At 36.6% G+C, this 22,167-nt stretch overlaps 3 protein-coding genes across 4 annotated transcripts; all 3 read right to left on the bottom strand.

The window, feature by feature from the left end:
- Window positions 1-201: 201 nt before the first annotated feature.
- On the bottom strand, window positions 202-2,650 carry rdh14a (retinol dehydrogenase 14a). The gene is made up of 2 exons (XM_084392122.1): window positions 2,252-2,650; window positions 202-1,142 (listed from the first exon to the last, which is right to left on the bottom strand). Exons 1-2 carry the CDS (start codon window positions 2,492-2,494, stop codon window positions 525-527), a joined length of 861 nt encoding a protein of 286 aa, XP_084248248.1. The 5' UTR covers window positions 2,495-2,650; the 3' UTR covers window positions 202-524.
- Window positions 2,651-3,260: 610 nt separating this feature from the next.
- Window positions 3,261-6,847, bottom strand: LOC311280155 (cytosolic 5'-nucleotidase 1A-like). Its single transcript, XM_084392118.1, has 6 exons — window positions 6,715-6,847; window positions 6,262-6,429; window positions 5,352-5,481; window positions 4,864-4,986; window positions 4,555-4,739; window positions 3,261-4,438 (listed from the first exon to the last, which is right to left on the bottom strand). Exons 1-6 carry the CDS (start codon window positions 6,835-6,837, stop codon window positions 4,064-4,066), a joined length of 1,104 nt encoding a protein of 367 aa, XP_084248244.1. The 5' UTR covers window positions 6,838-6,847; the 3' UTR covers window positions 3,261-4,063.
- A 4,554-nt stretch (window positions 6,848-11,401) lies between these two features.
- Window positions 11,402-16,255, bottom strand: LOC311280156 (cytosolic 5'-nucleotidase 1A-like). 2 transcript variants are annotated; one of them, XM_084392120.1, is made up of 7 exons: window positions 16,172-16,255; window positions 15,846-15,909; window positions 15,610-15,704; window positions 15,191-15,317; window positions 14,373-14,486; window positions 13,073-13,254; window positions 11,402-12,288 (listed from the first exon to the last, which is right to left on the bottom strand). In XM_084392120.1, coding segments are annotated over exons 2-7 (831 nt in total). In that variant the 5' UTR covers window positions 15,847-15,909; window positions 16,172-16,255; the 3' UTR covers window positions 11,402-11,976. The 2 variants fall into 2 exon arrangements, with proteins under 2 accessions (XP_084248246.1, XP_084248245.1); XM_084392119.1 differs by lacking the exon at window positions 16,172-16,255 and having other exon boundaries at window positions 15,610-15,883.
- Between the last annotated feature and the right edge of the window lie 5,912 nt (window positions 16,256-22,167).

Here is a 22,167-nt window from a genome sequence, read left to right as displayed (position 1 = left end):
TATCCCTTTAACCAACATGTGATCATGTGTAGGTTTGAAATCTTTGAAACTGTCTACCAGGATTAATTACTAAATCAGGAAAACATGAGAACTAGAATGTGGAACAGAATACCTAAAGATGAGAATAAGTTAAAATATTAATATAAATAGTTAATTTAAAATATATAACACACACACACACACACACACACACACACACACACACACACACACACACACACACACACACACACACACACACACACACACACACACACACACACACACACACAGTATTGTTATTGTTGTAGCAGAACTAACAATCTGCCAGTTGCAACTGTACAGTTATTATTTCAAATGCAAAAGTGAATATGAATGGCAAAAACAGCTCCCTCCTGTGGATTTAGCATGAGTACATTTTGCAAGTTTTTTTTTCAAGACAAAGTCTTTCCAAAATACTTGATGGTAAAAATCTGTAAGTTTTATTTTCTGCCAGATCTGAAATAATCATGGACATGTGATTCAAATTCGTAAGTCTGTAAGATTCAGGTTGTGATGCCCACCATCACTTCACTGATGTCCCACAATTTCTTGGCCACCTCCTCATCTGTGGCCTTAGCTAACAGCTGTTCCTCAAGACAGTTAGCAAAGCACTTCCCTTGAACGCCATCCACATCTTCAGAGCAGGCCAGATAGATAGAAGTCTGCGCACCCTCCTCGGGGGACTTGAAGAAGGCCCGTGAAGCCAGGTTAAACAGAGGCTTCACCAGCAGCGGGATGTGGACATGTCTGCCCAGATTAGTCCTCACGATGCCTGGGGTGAGAGCGTTTACCGTCACTCCTGTGTCCTCAAGTCTGTGCGAGAGCTCCAATGTGAAGAGAAGGTTGGCTAGTTTACTCCGTGCATAAGCGAAAGCTTTATCGTAGCTCTGCTCGCTGTTCAGGTCATCAAAGTTTATTTCACCATACTTGTAGAGTTTGGAGGACACCACAATGATGCGACTAGGAGCGGAACGTTTCAGGAGGTCCAACAGGAGGTTCGTGAGCAGGAAGTGACCTAGATGATTGACAGCAAACTGCATCTCGAACCCATCTTCTGATTTGGTGTAAGGACACTGGTAGATTCCAGCATTGTTGATCAGGATGTCAATTCTTGACTCTTCCTGTTTCAGATACAACAACAGATATGCCAAATTGTTAACATGCAGTATTTCAGAATACAAGAATGACAAGACAAAATAGCAATCGCTAAAACTTTATTCTATTCTAATTGAAAGACCCTTCTCTCCTTTCTTTGCCTATTCTTCTTTATGCACAAGATTTTAAAACAAATGGACCATAGATAAAACAGAAATACACAATTAAACATTTACACTGAACATAAACTGAAATGGGCCATTACTCAGAGGAAGAACATTAAGCCATAGTATATATGCCATAACAAATATATAGGGTAGACAGGGCTAGTTAAAATAGAATTTGTAACAAGTCCATTTACATAAATGTGCTTTCTCTAGTAGTGGTTTTGTACATTAGTTTCACACTCCTGGTGTTTAGCCGTCATGAATTGAATTGAGTGAATTTTGTATTATATAAAACTATACTATATAAATATTACTATATTTTAAAGCTCTCTATCAGTTAATAAACAGAACTGCATGCGTCTTGCCAAAGAACATTGAAGTAGGAGCTACTTCTCTCTGTTTAAGGCTATGACGAGTCTTGCAGGTACTGGGCTACTCCGCAGTGGGACGACCCATACCAGTCTAAAATAGTAAATATACTTATTGCAGGATTACCGTAGTGATTCAGACAAAAACACGGTTTGGAAAATGGATTTATGATGTACTCGCTTATTATTTACATTTTGTAGCCTACATTTTGAACACACACAAAAAAAAATACGGACTGCTTTTAATTATAAATGTATTATTTACAATATTCAGTAAATTGACTTCCAAAAATAAACACCTTAAAAAATTATTAACTATGCCCGGTCTTCACTTTATAATTATTTTGATAGACAAAGTTGCAAAGGCATTTCCCCCTCAAGCATTTGAAATGCGTTTCATGCGCGCGCACGCCGCGCAGTCACGTGCATTTCCATCCCAAACTTCTCGAGTGTTCACAAAAGCGCATGACGCTTGCACTCCCTTTGTCAGTATTGTACACTTGTTTCTTGTCGAAAACAATTCAGTTGTACCATGTTATGCGTGCCCTGTATATTTACTACACAAGAGTAACAAACACTGTGCTTGGTTTGGTACAGTACCTTGATTATCTCTTCGCTAAAAATACGGACCGATTTAAGCGACGCCAGGTCCAAGAGTTTTATCACTAGTTCCCCTTGCTCTGGTCCGGCCTCCTGCTTGATCTCCTGGGCTGCTTTCTCCGCCCGTTCTCGGTTTCTACATGCCATGATCACCCGGCCCTGACGCCGCAGCAGCTCCGCAGCCGTGGCTTTTCCAATGCCACTGTTTGCCCCGGTCACGATAATAGTTTTGCCGCGCAGCATATCGACGACTTCATCAAAAGGTTAATAATAGGTAATATCTAATATCTGCTTCACTGCTGATCCTTATGGGGCCATCAACAACGTCCAGTTCATGAACAGGTTTGTAGGCGTAAACAATCACGCATGTGGGAAGTAACCGGAATGTTATTGAACTACATTACCCAGAAATCGTAGCGGGTTCAAACCAGGTTCAAACGCAATGCATGTGTATTGCTTTTTTATTTTATTTATTTATTTATAAGCAATAAAAATTCAAACCACATGCATCCCTACACAGATGAACAGGGCTTACAGTTTAAGATTATACGTAAATATTCTCATTCCTTCTCTTTAATTACATTCATAATATATTCTATATTTAAATAAATTCTAGCTAATAAAAAATAATCTTACATTTTATTGAATTAAATTCTATGAAATTCCCCCCCAAAAAATGTCCCCATAATTTTTCAACAGAATTTGTACAATTCCTCCTACTACTAACTACTATTTATTTTCATTAACATTAATAGACCTGAAGGTAAGGTATAGCCTTTATTAAAGAACAGTTATATTATGTTTAAAGAGAGAATGACCACAATTTATTAAAACATTTGTCTAATTGGTCAAGTATGTAAACTCACATCTTTATGGGTAGTTCCAGCCTTTATTTATCTATCTAGGCCTAGAAACCCATGTTTCTAGTCAAATCCATGTTTTAGAACTACAAACTGAACAGCTTTATTTAGGCACAAAACATAAATAAACCACAAACCAAATAAGATCACTCATTTAATTTATCATCATAATGAATAAATCCAGCATTTATAACAGTGAGCAACACTTTTTTTTTTTTGTGGAAAATTAAATATACTTGACATTTACACTTTATGGTAAACACAAAGGGGTAATATATTCTAAATACAATATATCAACTGTTTCTCCACATGCTTGTCCTCATTTCTTCATTTACTCGGGGCACAGTTTGTGTATTATTGTGGCAAGGTCTGTCAGGAACACTGGTGGCAGGCCACACAATGATAGTGAGGGAAACTGCCTGAGGATTGAGTTCAGGTATCGACATACAACAGATGCTGTATGATAAAGAACAGATAAAACTCTTACATTTACATTGGATAATAAAATCTCACACTATAAATCAAATACAGTTGCAATATATGTTCCCTGAGTATATAAATCTCACACTGTAAATAAAATACAGTTGCAATATATGTTCCCTGAATATATAAATATTCTATATTAAACTCTTGATTAAACATAATATAAAATTGGAATGATCAAGGCATAATGGCTGGTAAACACTTCTAATTGCACATTATTCTCTTAAAAAAAGAAAAAGAAAGGGCTGAAGTTTGAAGTTTAACCTTACAGTGCTGTCAGATTAGTACAGTACATAATATGTGTCATTGTGAGCACAGTAGCTTCTTTGTATTTATATTTCCAGCAATCCATTTAACTTAAACCATCTGTACAGATCAAGGTTCAAAATATTCTCAGAAGCAACCAAAAATAAATATATAAAATGAACTTGAGGGACCTAAAGAGATGGGACTTTTGATAATCATCAAATCATTTCAATTTTTCCTCTGCACCACTTGTTTCTATCCGTTTCTCCTTATGATATTTCTGTCCAATTCCATAGGGCACATGAGCAGCGATTGTCCCGAGCTCCTGGGCACCCTCGATGTGAAACATCTGATCATCAAAGAAGATGTGTGGCCTTATCTTATGAAGGAGAGGCCCCTTAGGAGCCCCAGCCAAAAAGAGGGCCTCGTCTACCTCCAACCCCCAGCTCCGTAGGGTTTTCAGGACGCGGGCCCCAGCGCTGGCAGCACTTCGAGCTGTGACCAAGTAAGTGCGAATTGGGCAGTTGATTCTTTGGTCTTTTGCATAGAACTTACGCTGGAGTTTCCCCAATGCTTCCAGGAAACATTTTAGGGGGCCCTAGGAGACAAATCAAGGATGAAAAGGACTTTGCATGCACCAAACATGACAAGATGGATAAAATGTTAGAATCAGAATTAATAATGAACATTAGTAGTCAACCAGTCTTAGTTTACCTGAGCAAGAGGCTTGTTCTCAAACTCTTTCTCATGCTTAAAAAAGGTGTCCAATCCGTGTTCCTTCACGATAATCTCAGACTCGTCAGAAAACAAAACAGCATCCCCGTCGAAGGCTACCCGTAGCTGCGTGTCACTGAGCTCGTTCTCACTGTCACAGGTGAACATTGTGGCAGCTGCGATTCCTGTAGAAATGGCCATTTAAAACAAATTTAGCTTCATGTTCAACTCATTTAAAGCAAGATTGTTTTTTTTCTGTATTGAAATTAAAATCCCAGTTATATCACAATGCATTCATTTTTTTAATACCTTCTTCGATAGCTTCCTGTACTTTCTTTGAATCTTTGGACAGGTAGAGGTTGGTCATGTAGGCCTTTAGGTAACCAATCGGACTCTCTCCACCCGTCATGCAAAATCTCTCTATATTTAGATCTGGAGAGAGAAGAGAATTCATGTAATTGTTGTTTGTGTAGTATGCAGTGAATATGCTTTTTATGCTTTTTTTTGAAGCAGTAAATATGCTTTTTTCCTGTCAGGTGTGCTGTAAGCCCTAAAAAAAAAAACATTATGTAAATCACTGGACAGGTTTTCCAGACAGGTCTTTAGCCAAATTCTGTTCTGTCTGCCTGCACTGACATATTTCCTGTTGATCTAGGTCTGTGTAGAATAATATTTTAAAGAACATGATGTTGATCACTATCAAAGGCTAAATTGTAGGCTAATATATGTTGTTTGGTTGAATAGTAGCTTTAGACAATCCTGTATAGGACTTCTGAGTCTCTGTTTTCTTTCCATACCGTAGTGATTGATGCTGTTGATGAGGCGAACTCCGACCTGGGCGTGATTATTAGTCATCAGCACAATATCAAACAGCTCCTCGCTGTCTGGGTATAGTTCCCTCAAACGAGCATTTACGTTCATTAGTGCCTGTTGATTAGAAAAACATAGTAACTATTAAAGGTGTGGCTTTGGATGCCTAAGAATATCCACGCAAGTCAACAATACTGTGATTTATAGTTGTTTAGTGCAATAATATTTGATGTAAAACCGCAAAGGAAATAATCAATTACACAGAGTTCCTTGTAGAAGACACAGTAATGCTCTGTGTTTCAGTCCTGCCCTGCAATAAAAAGGACCAAAGTCCCTCCATGAACAGAAGTGATAGCACACATTTATTTTCCAGCATGCTGCTCTACATATTTTCCATGTGATTTACATGGTTGCTATTTTAATTTGTCTAATTTGCTAATATTGTGTCACATAATGTATATTCTGATCAGTGTTTGCCAATCTAAATGTTTATTAGTTTACTAGGTTGCTAGTCTTAACTTCTTTACTGATGTTTAATACATTCAATGTTGAAAAGAAGGACATTATGTTGAAGCTCTTATTTAAGTTTCTTTTTGTGGACGAAATAAAGGAGTTAGATAAAAGGTAATTCCGATAGATTAAGCTTACCTAAAAGTAATAAATTACAGTTTTAGTCATGTCATTTGTAACAAATACCACCAAATGACATTTCTGGAGTAATATACATAGGCCTAGGACTAGGTGAACAGAGGTGTGTTGCCAGGTGCTGTTATAAAGTGCAGTTCAATTATTAAGGGCATCATGTCTGACGGTGCAGGCGCAGGTAAGGCGAGTGTTATGATCAGACAGTTTTGAAATCTAGTAGTATGATCAGTATGCATTGTTTTCTGTTGTTACCTTAACGAAAGGAAACGAGACCCCTGGGGTAAAAAGCTGATCCTCCAGCTCCAGCTGGTGCGCGACGTACCTCTCCAGCCCCTCTTCTTCAAACACCTTCCTCTCCTTCACCATGTTAAACAGCGTGCGCGAGGACACTGCAATGGTCACTGCGCTGCTGGGTTTGGGCTGCAATTGCAAATCAAAAGTAGATACATGTTTACAACAGCTGTGGACGACAAACAGCCTGCTCTATTCGGTCAGATATGTGCAGCGCTGCTGTCACTGGCGTAATGACGCACCATCTAGCAGCTAACTGTACACTGCAGCAGAACTCGCTTTAAGTGTAAAGTTAAACGGCTTTCTTCGATTATAATATACGCGTTGTCTAGTTTTTCGCGTCGCTATCACTGTAGATCGGATGGGGGAGACGCTGCTGTCATTCGCAGCTTGTTTACACTAACAGTCGCTTACCGGACGGGGCTTCTTCGCTGTTTTCGCGTTGTCAAATAATGCTTTGACAGCTGCCCAGTCTTTTTCTTCGCTATTGTCGGGGTTGGACTGTCCTCCTCTCTCAGTGTCTTCATGTTTACTCATATTGTTGTTGCGGCAGGGACAGGGAGACTGACTTGTTGTGTCCTGCGTCCCTTTTCTAGGGTAGTTGAGTTCCTCTCAGCATCAGCACGACGCTGTGACGTCACCAGCCCTGGGCAAGTGCCTCTCATTACGATTTAGATTTCATCTTTTTTCAGTCAATTCAATCATAAAAACAAAATGAATAAATAATAAAAATGATAAGCGTCTTCGTAAATGCACCGCATACTAATTTATTTGTTGTTGTTGCGAAAGCATTTATACTAAATGCTATAAAGGCTGCGTCTCATTTCTCTGTCTTACCCCTTCCCCTCGGTTTTGCGCGTTCATGTGAGGGAGCACTTGGAACACTTGTTTTGTTTTAGTTAGCTACATTAACTGGCACATCACAAATATCCTTTATATGATGAGCTATAGATTAGATGCTTATTCATCTGGAGATATAATTGTGTAGAGATAATGTAGCCTATGTATTATTATGGTGAACAATAACCTACATTTTTTTTTATCTTTGCATCAAAAAATCCTTTTCCTGAGAACAAAGTTCAGCTTAAGTTAGGCTATATGCTTAATAATACCTGCATTACATAGTTCTATTAGTTGACACTTGTCTGGTTTTACTGTGTTCGTTAAAATGCTATTCTCACGGTGTTTCAGTTAGGTAGTTTCAGTTTAGAGGACCATAATGGTATTAATTGTATTTTTGACTTATTTACTGAGAAATCAATTAGCTCAATTAGCCTCAGTCACACATTCAACACAGGCAGGTGCACTCTAAAAAATAATTCTGTGGCTTAGTAAATATTACAGTAATATTTAACTTTATTAACTTAATAAAATCTCTGAATATTGTTTACTTGATTGTTTGAGTTAAACACAGGCCTACCAAAATAATTGACTAAAAATCCAACAGGTAATTTTATGTTACCTTAAATTTTAAAGTTATATTTAAGTTTTTTTTCACTAAAATAATTTAGTATTTGACTAACCAATTATTTATTTATAATACATTTAATATATTTGTGAAATTTCTAGTAGTTTACTTTCAGCAAAGTCTAAGACTGACTCTTAACTGTAACTGTAGTGTTGTGAGCTAAGGACTACAATGATGTCAACCTAGAAATGGAAGGGTCACGGCAGACTGACACCAATCATTTAATGTAGCTATAATAAAAGAATTTTATTAAGACATTTATTTTAATATTTAAATTTGTTTTAAAAGTGTTGCTTTGCATTGTGTAAAAATGATCACAAATAAGGAATGATGCTATGGAATCCTTTTCTGCTGATGTACGTTTCTTCATTTACAGTTGTAACAATGATTAAAACATGAGATACATCAACGCATGACGTATTGAAGAATGCGGAAGCACAGAGGATAGAGCAAAACAAAACACTGGTCACGAATTAGAAGTCTAAAATGAATTTTTTTAAAGAGAAATGTCGGAGGAGCTTGAGTTTGTTGCCCAGCCCTATTTGTTTGAACCGCGAGAGGCGTCTACGCTCACGTAAGCTTATGGTACTCCTACATCCTATGTATTGAGGTTAGACTTTTTGCAGCTTTTAATACGTTTCAGCCACAGTTATTCCTGAGTAAACTTGTAAAGATCAACGGTAACCTTTTTATTATTGTGCAAAAAAGTGGCTTTTTTCTTTCTCAAATAGAAGTCTTAGAATCACAAATTATTTGCTCTTATCATCTGATCGTAGTTGTACCTCTCTATTATTGTTACTCGATCTTAGTGCTGTATTTGATACTATTGACAACAACATTCTTTTAAATAGACTTGAACATTATGTTGGCATTAGTGGAATTACTTTAGCATGGTTTAAATCATACTTATCTGACCGTTATCAGTTTGTAGCAGTAAATGAAGAGATATCTTATCGATCAAACATTCAGTATGGCGTAGCACAAGGCTCAGGACCTTTGCTGTTTACTCTGTACATGCTACCCTTAGGAGATATCATTAGTAAGCATGGCAATAGTTTTCACTTGTTATGCTGATGATACTCAGCTCTATATTTCACGCCCTGACGAAACTTACCAATTCAAACAAAAAACTGGATGACTAGTAATTTCCTTCTACTTCTGAAAAACAGAGATTCTAATTATTGGACAAAAAACGTCCTCACGTAATAACCGAGAATACTGTAACACTTGATGGCTGCTCTGTCAAGTCTTCGTCGTCGGTTAGGAACCGGGGTGTGCTCTCTGATACCAATCTTTCATTTGAAAGTCACGTGTCTAGTATCTGTAAAAACGCATTTTTCCATCTTAGAAATATATCTAAATGACGTCAAATGCTCTCAATGACAAATGCGGAACAATTAGTTCATGCGTTCATGACATCAAGGCTAGTTTATTGTAATGCTATTATGGGTGGTTGCCCTGCACGCTTAATAAACAAACTACAGCTGGTCCAAAACGCAGCAGCTAGAGTTCTTACCAGAACCATGACCATATTAGCCCAGTTCTGTCAACACTGCATTGGCTCCCTATTAAACATCGTATACATTTTAAAATATTGCTGATTACTTACAAAGCACTAAATGGTTTAGCTCCGCAGTACTTGAGCGAGCTCTTAACGCATTATAATCCTTCACGTCTATTGCAATCTCAAAATTCCGTCCAGTTGATAATACCTAGAATATCAAAATTGACTGCTGGCGGTAGATCCTTTTCCTATTTAGCACCAAAACTTTGGAACAGTCTTCCTAACATTGTCCAGAAATCAGACACACTCTGTCAGTTCAAATCTAGACTAAAAACACATCTCTTTGAACTAGCATACACATAACACATTATAGACTTCTATAATTCAATGTTAGGCTGCATATATTAGATCAGCCGGAAGCGGAAACACTCCCCATAAATCCTGATGTACTTGTTACATCATAAGAAGGATGGCATCTATGCTAATATTAGTCTCTCTGTTTATGTCGAGGTTTACCGCAGTCCGCCGGATCCAGGCCGTATCCGATCTGATGAAGGACCTGCGCCTGGATGCGACGACAACTCAGTCCTGAAGTGTCAACTGGTCTCCCCCTGTGAAGGCCTCCTTCCCTTCCCTTTACCTCTCTACAGATAAAACGTTGTCAGGATAATTCTGGTTCACGTGACTATGCGGAAGCGATAAATAATTATTTAGTATACATTTTTAAAGCAACACTATGTAGCTTTTCAACCTTCATAATATATTTCCAAGACCCTTGTGATGGTACATCGACTTACAATAGGTTGAATGACAGGTCTGCCATAGCCTGACGGGGTCTGTATCGCTTTTACTGGCACTACGTAACTTCGGGGTTCGGGTAGTAACCCGAGCACAAAAAGAACTACAAAATTCGACTGCTTTACGGCATACGTCACTTCCCCCACCACTTCCTCAAATTTGGACGTGAGAGGCCAACCAGCGTTTGTTTTCCAGCTTTCATGCATATGTTTTTGTCATGGCCAAAGCAGCAACGGACAAAAAAAAAAAGTCAGAAGTAAGCCTATGTCTAAACGGCGTGTACAAGTTTGGTAGGAGCTACATTCTTGCAAGTAAATAATACATGATTAGACGGACAAAATTATCTTTTAGGCTAAGTAGCCTAATGACTGCATGCTGATAGTCATGTTTGTTTATTTATTTTTCTGGTGAAAGTGCCTTGCCTCAGGCTATAATGCAAATCGATTTTTCAACTTTGCAGATTCATCTATGGTAGCTTGATAATATTGACGATATATGGCTATTACCTACCACACAAACATTGAATTGAATTAGCATTCTGTAAAACAGTAGCCAATAGGCTACTATAATGATGCTGGCTTGTAAACGTGAGCTATGCGATCTTTTGGCGTTTGTAAAAAATAAAACCCATGAAATTATATTCATATGACATGTGAAATATATGCCACTGTACCTGGGATGAAGACATTTCACACGCAACGCAGTCTGTCCAAGACGTGAGAACTCCTTCTGCAGAGTTCGGGGTGCTTGTCAACAAATGCATGTGTATCCCCTGTAATCTATATCCCCAGTTACCATGACAGATTTTACGACCGGAGTAGAAGACAATACTGTTTCCCAACTGTAGGGGGACCCCGAGAGCAAAAGCTACTTGGTGTTGCTTTAAGGCCAGACAAGTAGTTTGTTGAGGGTTAGTTTGTAAAGAAGGACTACACGCCTGCGCACATATATTAAAACGTGCATACCTATAGACTAAACACATGATGCGCATGTGCACGCCGTCTGCATTTTCGCGGGTTTGCGTTTTTGAGGTTTGCACAAAGATAACTTTTTTGTCAAAATTTTTCAAGGCTTGCACCTTGGAATCTATTTCAGGTTTTGCGTTCTCGAGCCACCAGGCACTGTTTTGTGCGGGTGAGCGGGCCAGAGCGCGTTGAGTGTTTTGAGTGCAGTGGTGTAATGTAAACCATATTATTGTATATGCTGTAAAAACTAAGACTTAAGTTGTTTGGAGTAAATCAGGGAGAATTATGCAATTATTTTATCAAGAGTATACATCACTTCAATTAATTTATGAGTCGTTGGTTCTTAAGAATGCACAGACAATAGTGAGTGATTCAAGCCATGTTTTATTTCCAGTGTATCAACTACTGCCATCAGGGAAGCGTTGTAGTTCCACTATGCAAAAGCAACCGTTACAAAAAATAATTTATACCTGTAACTATTCATAATCTAATAGTATGACATAGTAATCGTTATTATTCCTTTTACATTTTTTAAATGTTTTTTCCCCTTTAATGTTGTTGTTGTGTGTTGGACTCAAAGCTGCAATAGTTCACAACATACAAGACAAATTTCCTGAAAAGGACAATAAAGTATAACTAAACTCTCTAAAGCACTAAAACTCTCACACTTGAGACTACCTTTTTTTGCCAGGCTTTATACATATGGCCCCAGGGCAAAGAAAAAGTCATTTAGGTAATGATTTATTGATTAATTTCACCATTAAAACCTTAAAATCAGCTTTTGCCTTAATTTAATTTACACTTTACACCTTAAACAATATCAGAAATAATCACCAAATTTAACTGTCCTTTATAAATCCCATTATAGAGAAAAGTATTGTGCTGCACCACTTGCAGGGCAGTGCATGTCGCTCCTTTACAAATCAAATTCAGATTTATTCTCAATCATTTCTCACACCATAAGGTACATGAGCACCAATAACCCTGTATTGAAGGGCTCCCTCAACGTGTGGTGTCTGGTCATCAAAGAAAATGTGAGGATTGATTGCTTTCAGCACAGGCCCTTTATGGGCACCAGACAGAAAGAATGCCTCATTTATTTCCAGCTTTTCCCTCTGAAGAGTCTTCAGGGCTCTTAATCCAGGACTTGTTGTGCCACGTGATGTTACCAAGTAGGTACGAATTGGACAATTTGGCAGATTGAACTTCTGCTGGAGATGTACCAATGCTTGAAAAAACTTACTTAGTGGGCCCTGCAAAATAATGATACACAAACACATTATTGGCATTTTTAGAGAGTTAATTATTATGTTAAATTGTAGTGTGCTGAATGTTGAACTAAATGTTTCAACCTAATATGTGACCCTGGACCACAAAACCAGTCACATGGGTCAATTTTTTGAACCTGAGATGTATACATCACATGAAAGCTGAATAAATAAGCTTTCCATTGATGAATGGTTTGTTAGGATGGGACAATATATGGCCGAGATACAACTATTGAAAATCTGGAATCTGAGGGTGCAAAAAAATCAAAACAATGAGAAAATCGCCTTTAAAGTTGTCCATTTATGTGCGTTTGTGCTGCATTCACTCACAAAAAAAAAAAGTTTTATATATTTACGGTAGGAAATTTACAAAATATCTTCATGGAACATGATCTTAATATCTTACTTAATATCCTAATGATTTTTGGCATAAAAGAAAAATCGATAATTTTGACCCATACTATGTATTGTTGGCTATTGCCACAAATATATCCGTGCGACATGTGACTGGTTTTGTGATCCAGGGTCACAGTATATAGCATCTGTGGCATGCTTTTGATTTCCACACACAATTGCAACTCTCAACTCACATTGTGTACAGTAGAAGTGCTTTCAATGTTAAAAAACTTTCAGTAGAAAGTTCCTTTAAATATCCCTTTAAATAACAAGACTTTGTGACGTGTACCTTGTGAATGTGAAATATATCAAGGGTTAACTGAGCCATCTGAGATTCAGCAGTAACATGTTGGTTTCAGACCAACATTCTCACCAGTTCCAAAGCTTTGTCCTCGTTTATACTTTCATTTTCAAAGAAACTTTCGAGCCCTTTTTCTTTGTAGACTCTCTCTGACTCATCTGAAAACAGGACTCCATCACCATCAAAGGCCACACGTAACACATCATCACTGTGCTCGTTGTAATCTCTCTGGAACATGGTGGCTGCACCATATCCTGAAAAACATTGCCATCACCATTTAAAAGTGTTACTGTATACTATAAGTACCTGCATGCAGCAAATGCCCACTTTTTCACTGCAACACTGGATTTATATAATGCTCTCTTTTGCCTTATTCCACAGATTTCCCCCCAAACTCAGCTTAGAAGATACAGAAAAAGCCAGTCTTAGACTGTTTACAAGGAGTGTTGGGGGTAACGCATTACAAGTAACACAAGCTATGTAATCAGATTACTTTTTTCAAGTAACTAAGCATTACTTTTAAATTTACAGCAAAATATCTGAGTTACTTTCAAATAAGTAACACAAGTTACTTTGCTTTCTCATTTGTTGACTGACACCTCTCCTGTCCCCATGTTGAGAGAAATCATGAGTAAGTGCTGAGGCGTTGTGTGCACTGTGTGATCATGATGGGTTTAGTAGTTCTGGACTAAATGTGAGCAGGCATTTACTTATCTCACTTGCATACAAATAGATTCAGTATTCCTCTAAATGAATAAAAACAGTGAAATGCAAACTCAGAATATTACAAACCTGAAGTGATTAAATATGTTAAATAACACGAATATCCTCTATGTATTTAATCTCATTTTATTAACCACTTTATTAACCTTCTCAGGCGACCTATTTTACTGCAATCCAGAATGGCAGCACAGCTGAGAGTTTTGAGCTGTGCCATCTAATGTACTTTGTTGAATTTGCATTTCCTTCATTTTTCCATTCATTTCACTTTGGTGAGAAAGGGCCTTTACATTTGCCAGAAATATAACTTTTGTTTTTGTTATTAAAAACAAACAAACAAGCAAGCCCAAGTGAGAAAAATGTACGCAAAAGTAATGTAATGCATTACTTTCCATAAAAGGTAACTAAGTAACACAATTAGTTACTTTTTTAGGGAGTAATGCAATATTGTAACACATTACTTTTAAAAGTAACTTTCCCCATCACTGGTTACAAGTACTTGCAAAAAATGTACAAAAGAGAAAATATTCTTTAATATTGCAGCGATATTGCAATATATGTTGCTGTGATTAATGGATGCAAACCTGTTTATAGTTGAAACCGCACTGACATAACTGAATAAAAAAATAAATGAAAAAACTTGATGCATCACCTGCAGTGATGGCCTTTTTCACATCCTGTGGTTTTGTGGACAGGTAGAGAACAGGGTTGATCTCATTAAGATGATCAAGGAGGGGTTTTTCACCAGTGATCTTACAGGTCAGATCTGCACAGACAGCATCACAACATTGTGTTTAGTAAAATAACATGACATCTTATTTTATTTATGCTGATACTGAAATTAGGTGCTTTAGGGTCTGCAAGGGATAGTTCATAAAAAAGAACATTCATCATTTAATCAAAATGTCATTGTCAATTTTTTTTTTTTTTTTTTTTTTTTGCATGGACCACAACAAAAAGTTTTGCAGAATGTTCACTCTATTCTTTACCATGTAATGAAAGCAGACATGTAGTCAATACGACTGGTGCTTCACTTTACAGTAAAGGTCCTTGCACACTGAGTCCGAAATTCATGTCCGAAATTTCACACGTTAATAAATAAATACGACCTCACTTTATGTCAATCACGCTTACACACTGCCGTGCCTCCGAAACATTCGTCCGTCATAAAAAAATTAGGATCTGGTTCGATCTTCTGCGTTTTTCGCATCCGTAGCAAGCATTTTGAATGGTGTTTTGACAATTCAGAGCATCGAATGACGAATACGAAAAAACGCATGCGAAAATTTCGGACTCAGTGTGCAAGGCCCCCCTTAAGTGTTATAAGTAGCCATGTGATATTTGCGAATAGCAGGCTAAAATGCGAATAGCAGGCTGAAATGCTGTTTCTAGTTTCACTGTATGCATATGTTGTATGGGAAAGAGCATTCTTCAGAAGCATTCTTCAGAGAAACACTCCTCTACACTTACTGTTGTTTTTTATGTTCTTGTTCAGGTGATTCATGTCCTGACTTTCGGTAGGTATCACCACTATTACACACCGCTCTTCAATGGCTGGGCGCAGCTCAGTCAAACGTTGATTCACCATTGTAAGAGCCTAGTGCAGAATAATCAAAATACACTAAATACTAACACCCATGTCAAATGAAACAAATTACTTAATCTTTGGGGATTCTTGCTAATTATAACCAAGTTAAAGTACTGAATTCTCCGTGAAAATATATGCTCAAAACTTCTAGGCTACTCTGCTAAATGTTTAATATTAGTGAATTCCAAAAGACCTTTTCATTTCCCAACTGGGTTTACAGGTAAAAGTAAATGCATTATTGATTAACACAGAGAAAAATATGTTAATATAGAGGAAATACATTTCCACTGAAATTCTATACCTTGACAAATGGAAAAGCAACTCCTTTAAAGTAGATATCTCCTGTCTCATGTCTGAATAATGCACATGATGACACTGCAATGGTGAATGATGTCACTGAAAAACAAACATACAGAGTGGTTAAAGAAGGGCCAAACATATTTAACCAATGCTTAATGGATTTAGATAATCTAAAATAGATTTTAGATAATGAGAGACAACCATATTTTTCTTAGATGTAAGGAAACTTGAACATACTTGTGAGCTCAGAGTTTGTTGTAATTTTGTGTTTCCTGCTTTCAGTGCTTGATCGACGTTTTCTCTGTGTGTAGACAACAAAACAGTTATTCCATGCTCTAAATCAGTAGTTATTTCATAAAAGCTTTACTTTTGGTAGGTCAGAACTATTCACGTAATCCTCAATTTCATTAAGGATATGTTACTGACTTTCCTCAAGTTAAAGAATAAACATTGATCTTGTACAAGAAACAGACATGAACACCTGAAAGCATTCAAACTAATAATTTTTTTAAAAAAACAGACACAAACGTGACATTTGAGTGACAGATATTAGAAAAGCTTACCTTTAAATTGCTCACACTTGTTTAACTCACACATCTACAGTATTTATAGACAGTGGAACAATGCTTCTAAATATTCACACAGTAGGCGTTTCGTTAAAAGAATTCACGTTTGGTCAGTTTAGTTAATCTTGTTTTACAAGATTACATTACTTGCAATGTCCTTTAATTGTGCTACAATAATTATTCTTACTGCTTGTTTTTATAAACTCATCATTTATTTTGCCTTTTTTTACTTTTTAGTAAAAAGACACCGGTACCACTTTACAATAGTTAACTGTTTTAGGTAACATGAACTAAGAATGAACAATACTTCTCCAGCATTTAATAATCTTAATGTTCATTTCAACATCTACTAATATATTATCAAAATCAAAAGTTGTGTTTTTAACATGAATACACTGTGAACTAACATGAACATACAATAAACAACTGCATTTTTATTAACTAATATTAAAGATTAATAAGTACTGAAAAAGTGTAATGATATTAATTTTAGTTAATAAATTAACTAATGTTAAAAAATGAGACCTTATTGTAAATGTTAGCAAAACATTTTAACCTATGTGAGCCTAAAGCTATCCAGCCCGGCACATCACTGTTCAGCTACAGTATATATGCTTGACATGACTTCAAGAATTCATGTTAAAAATGTATACCTTGATTTTGCTTTAACCTGCTTTAGAATGCATAAATGTAACTCATTATTCTTATTTTCTGAGCGTGCTGTGAATGTCCAAAATATATCTGGTCAATTTATTAATTATTTTATTAATTACAAATGATTTGATGATAATTGTTTTGCCACAACAGCAGTTGATGCTTTACATTTACACCCGTGCTTGAGGGCTGTAGAATGGTATGCAGAAAACTGTAAATGCATGCCAAGGTGGCTTGTGTATGAAAGTACTAGTGCGTCAGATTGCATATTTGTGTGAGTGCTTTGTTCTGCTGGCAGCTGATAATGACAACAAGTTTTAAAACTTGTAAATCATGTTGTATAACACTAACATTAACACTTTATTTTTTTACACCTAGAAGTAGGGATGACAAGGGATGGTTGAAACATCTTTTTGCTTTAATGTCTGGAGTGGACCATGGTTTAAAACAACAAAACAAAACTTGTATCCCTAAACTGAAAATGTTATCCCTAAACTGAAACAGAAACTCTTTTTGATGAGAAAAATCTTTTTTTAAAGGTCTTTCAAATCTTCTATTTATAGCATATGTGACATGCTGTATTACATTTTACGTCTGTAAAATTGTACAATATATTATAGTGTTTTTTGCTAAACCATGCAACTGTAATTAATGTACTTTGTGGTTCAAACAATGCCATTCCTAATGTATAATAAACAAGGTGTGCCTTATTTTTCCACATTGAAGGAGGAAATTATTTTGTTTAATGTGGTGACGAAGCACATTCTTCAGCATGTCCTTTGTGTAGTTTTCATTACATAAGTTGCCAGCTGATGCTGAGAATATTTGTGAGACTTGTCTGTTTAAACTGGTTTGTATATGTATATTGTGTACTACACTTCACACTGTTCTTTGTGGTAAAGCAAGCATTATTGATAAATCAAAGATAGAAAAGGCCTGATGGTCATTATGATTATTTTTTACCATCACTGTTAGACATTTTATTGTATTTTTGCAGTAACTTACTGACAGTAACTGCTTACTATTGCCAGTAAGTTACTGTAAGTTCCCCTTTACAGTAGCTTACCTGTAAAAGTGTTTTACAGTATGATGCCCTTACTGCAATTTCATTTTACAGTAAGATGCCCTTACCGCAATTTAATTTTACAGTATGATGCCCTTACCGCAGTTTCATTTTACAGTACAATACCCTTACTTCAACTTATTTAGATTTACATTTATTCATTTAGCAGACGCTTTTGTCCAAAGCGACTTACAAATGAGAACAATAGAAGCAGTTAAACTAACAGTAGGACAACAATATGCAAGTGCTATGACCCTTCTCAGTTTAATCTAACGCAGTAAATGTTAATAAATGACAGTTAATGTTATTTTTTACATACATTATACAATATATTATTTTATTATTTATATTTTACATGAATGCTATTGAATTTAATAAATTCAAAAAAAAAAGAAAAAAAAGTGACTTGAGTCCATGTACATCAGCATTTTTTTATTCACTGTCACAATCAATTACATCCATTTTATTTATTGTGATGCAACATTAAAAAAATAAATAAATAGAGAACTGAATTCATAACAAATGCAAAAACAAAACAAAAAAAAAACCATGAACAAAACATCCCAGCTGGGCTTGGCTGGCCTCCATACTGGTTAACCACTGGTCTGAAACAAAACAGGGAAAATGTATGAGAAATTGTCATGAGTTTATTTCATCTAAATTTTGTTCATAGACAGACTAAGTAACAACTGTTGCAACAGCAGTTATTCCCAGTCGAGTACTGTTTAAATAGTATAGCTTTATTGCACATCCTTGTTAGGAAACTCTATTAGTTGCCTGACTGTACAATTACGTTAAACGTACACTGAGTAACTTTATGGCCCTTCAAACTTAAACCTGAAATAGAAAACTTTTGTAACATTACAAATGTTTTTACTGTCACTTTTGGTCAATTGCATCCTTTCTGAATAAAAGTGTTAATTTCATTCAACAACCAAAAACAATTTTAATAACTTATTAAAACACATTTTGCCTTTTATTTTCTCATTTACCCACGTTTCTTTATCTCTCAAATGCATCAGTTACTTTAAGAAGTCATGGCACAACACATTGACATGGATTTAACATTTCAGAAAGCAACAAGTGAAAATAAAATGTAAATCATCTCTTCGGTGACTGTTCGGTTGCATTTTAAGACCTTTGAAACATGGATTTAAGACATTTTAACGGTAATCAAGGTCTTATGTTTTCATTAACAAATTTAAGACATTAAGACACCCTGAGTACAGTAGGGACAGGGCTGGACTGGGACAAAAAATTGGCCCTGGCATTTTGGCCCAGACCGGCTTACTACGTATGATCATAAACACAACCGATCTTTGCACGCCCTTGAATACCTTGTATACCAAATGTATACCAACTCCTATTCCTTAAAACCACTAATGCCATGTAATGAGTGAGTAGGAATGAGTAAGAGTTAACAGATGAAATAACTACTAATTGTAAAATACAATTGAACTATACTCCACAGTGATGAATCCAAAAACAAGCTATAAGCTGCATTGGCATAGCAATACCAGTGTTTCCCACAGGATTTTTGGTAAAACTGGTGAGTGGACCTCTGTCCCTCTTGGGGGGTTGGGTGGTATGCTCCCCTGTAAGAACATTTTGTGCTTTTTAATGTTAAATTCATCAATCTGGTGCACTTTGAGAGTTCAAAATTAAAAGAAAGAGAGTGCAAATTGAACAAATAAAAACTCAAAACTCTTTTAGTTGTGATACAGTGTCTGTCTTCATTACACTACTACATAATAATAGTTATAATATTAATCCCATGGCAGTAATAGCATATGTTGTAAAACAAATGCACTGAAAAATAAAATAAACTTTTATAATTCGTTTTGTACTAATTTCTATACTTAAAGAGATAAACACATGATCTTTTATTTTGACGGAAACTGCTTCAAGCTTTTATTTTGACGGAAACTGCTTCGAGCTTTTATTTAGGCGGAAAACATGGTTTACAAACGTGTCTCATTACAATTCTAGTAAAATGCGTAATCGTCAAATATGCAGATGTGGAAATAATGCGCAACTGGGTAATGGATTCCTACACTCATAGGATAAGTGTTCTAGTTCTGCTTACCGCAGTTCTCTACACTCACTCATTTCTGTCGTTATCCTCCTCACTATCCTCATCACTATCCTCATCAGCCACTTAAAGGGCCTGTTTCTTTTTTTCACGCCATTTCTCTGCACATTCCTTGCATTTCTTTCTCCATCTCTCTGACTATTTTGACAGATACACACTGACACTGCACGCTCGCTCAGAGCCCAGAGGGGAAGGTGTTTAAAGATGGAAGAAAAGAATCAATGGGCCGCTGATCTACGTGTTTCATGGGCCGGTCTGTGAAAAAAAAAAAAAAAACTTAAGCTGACTTTTTTGTCCAATGCATTACACCAGCACAAAGATTCCAGCGCTGCCAATTAAAGGTGCTCTAAGCGATGTCACGCGTTCTTTAGGCCAAACATTTTTTTTTCACATACAGCAAACATCTCCTCATCCGCTAGCTACCTATCCCCTGAACACACTGTAAAAAACGCGGTCTCTGTAGACAGCCCAGGCTCCACAAACGGTAAGAAAAACAAACTGGGCTAACCCGCACCACGAAACATAACAAACTGTTCCAGCCAATAACCGACAAGAAGGATTTGGGGGTGGGGTTTGGGGGGTTAGTGCGCGGATGAGGAGGAGGGAGGGTCTAGCTAGCCTCCGTTTTGTTTGACAATTTTTTTAAACGTCAACAAGAAATGACGTCACCCAACATCACTTTAACAGCACCTTTAAGCAAAACAAAACTAAACGAATGGGTCGCCGATGTATGAGTTAATTAATTAATTAATTAATTAATTAATTAAATAAATACATACATACATACATACATACATACATGCATACATACACAAACAAACAAACTCATTCATTCATTCATTCATTCATTCTTTTTTTTTTTTTTTAAGTACGTTTTAAGTATCGGCCCAAAAAGCACGTCGGCCCACCGGGAAAGTGCCCGGTCTGCCTGATGGCCAGTCCAGCCCTGAGTAGGGACAAATATTTAATGGAACTGCAAAGATTGTGTACTGGTGTTTGGTGTCTGACTGATTGTGATGGCCTGTCTGGGCCATTTTTTTTTGTCCCAGCCCTGCATAAGAAAGCTTACCTAAGTTTTCCACTCAAATTCAGTGAGCCTCTGGAGAAACGCTGCTACCCGGGAGCTGATGGCTGTCACCTTTCTCTGGACAATACCTCTTGTGACTTGTGCCAATTTTGGCCGTGCACTTGGTGCCCTCTTCAGGGTTGATCCTTACCAAGAATCTTAAAACAAACACAGGTCTTAAATTTTCATATTAACACATACAGTAGTCATCTTTAAAAGCGGCCCTTTATTTTTCTCAATATAAATAATATAAGAAAAAAGATGTAATTTTTTCCCCATGAAAACAAGCACTAACTTTGTTTATACAGTGAACCAAACACCCACCCACCCACGCACGCATGCAAGGGATAATCCATGGCTAGCTGTGCATTAATCGATTTTAAAGCACGTAGAGGAGGCAAAGAACCACCTGAAATGAAGCTGAGGGTGGTTGCCTCCGCAAAGTGCATTAAAATCATTTAATGCACAACCATGGATTATCCCGCTTATATACCATGGTAATTTGCCAGCACTGACAACTTAAAACTGTTGTTGATGTTTGCAGCGCAATATTTGATATTACTTTTGTTAGTTACGGCTAGTTAGATCCAGCATTCTGCCCACTTTAAATCATACACAGAGATAAAGTAGTGCGTAAGATTCACTTTTATTCAAGTAATAAATTAATAGAATAGTTATTGTTTTTGATAACAAAAAAGTTTGTATTGTAATTAATAAGGTTATGACACAATTTTAGATACCAGTTAAAGGGGTGGTTGATTATGATTTCACTTTCCTAACTTTAGTTAGTGTGTAATGTTGCTGTTTGAGCATAAACAACATCTGCAAAGTTCCAACACTCAAAGTTCAAAGCAAATGAAGATATTTGCTTTTAAAGAAATTGTTTTTTAAGGACTACAACAAACGGCTGGTAGGGACTACACAAGCTTCCTCCCGGGTTAGTGACATCACAAACCCTAAAATGTACATAAACCCCGCCCCCGGGGACACGATTTATAGATTATCATGACAGAATATGCTAATCAATGACTAGAAGATAGTGAACTCCACATCAGCTGCATAAATTCATCAACTAACCATTCAGAAATGTCCTGTTGCATTCTACATGTTGTCACTTC

This window comes from Rutilus rutilus (genome assembly GCF_951802725.1).
Source record: "Rutilus rutilus genome assembly, chromosome: 20".
Classification (NCBI taxonomy): Eukaryota; Metazoa; Chordata; class Actinopteri; order Cypriniformes; family Leuciscidae; genus Rutilus; species Rutilus rutilus.
The sequence above is the reverse complement of the archived record's forward strand: the minus strand, read 5'-3'. Positions and strand labels throughout refer to the sequence as shown.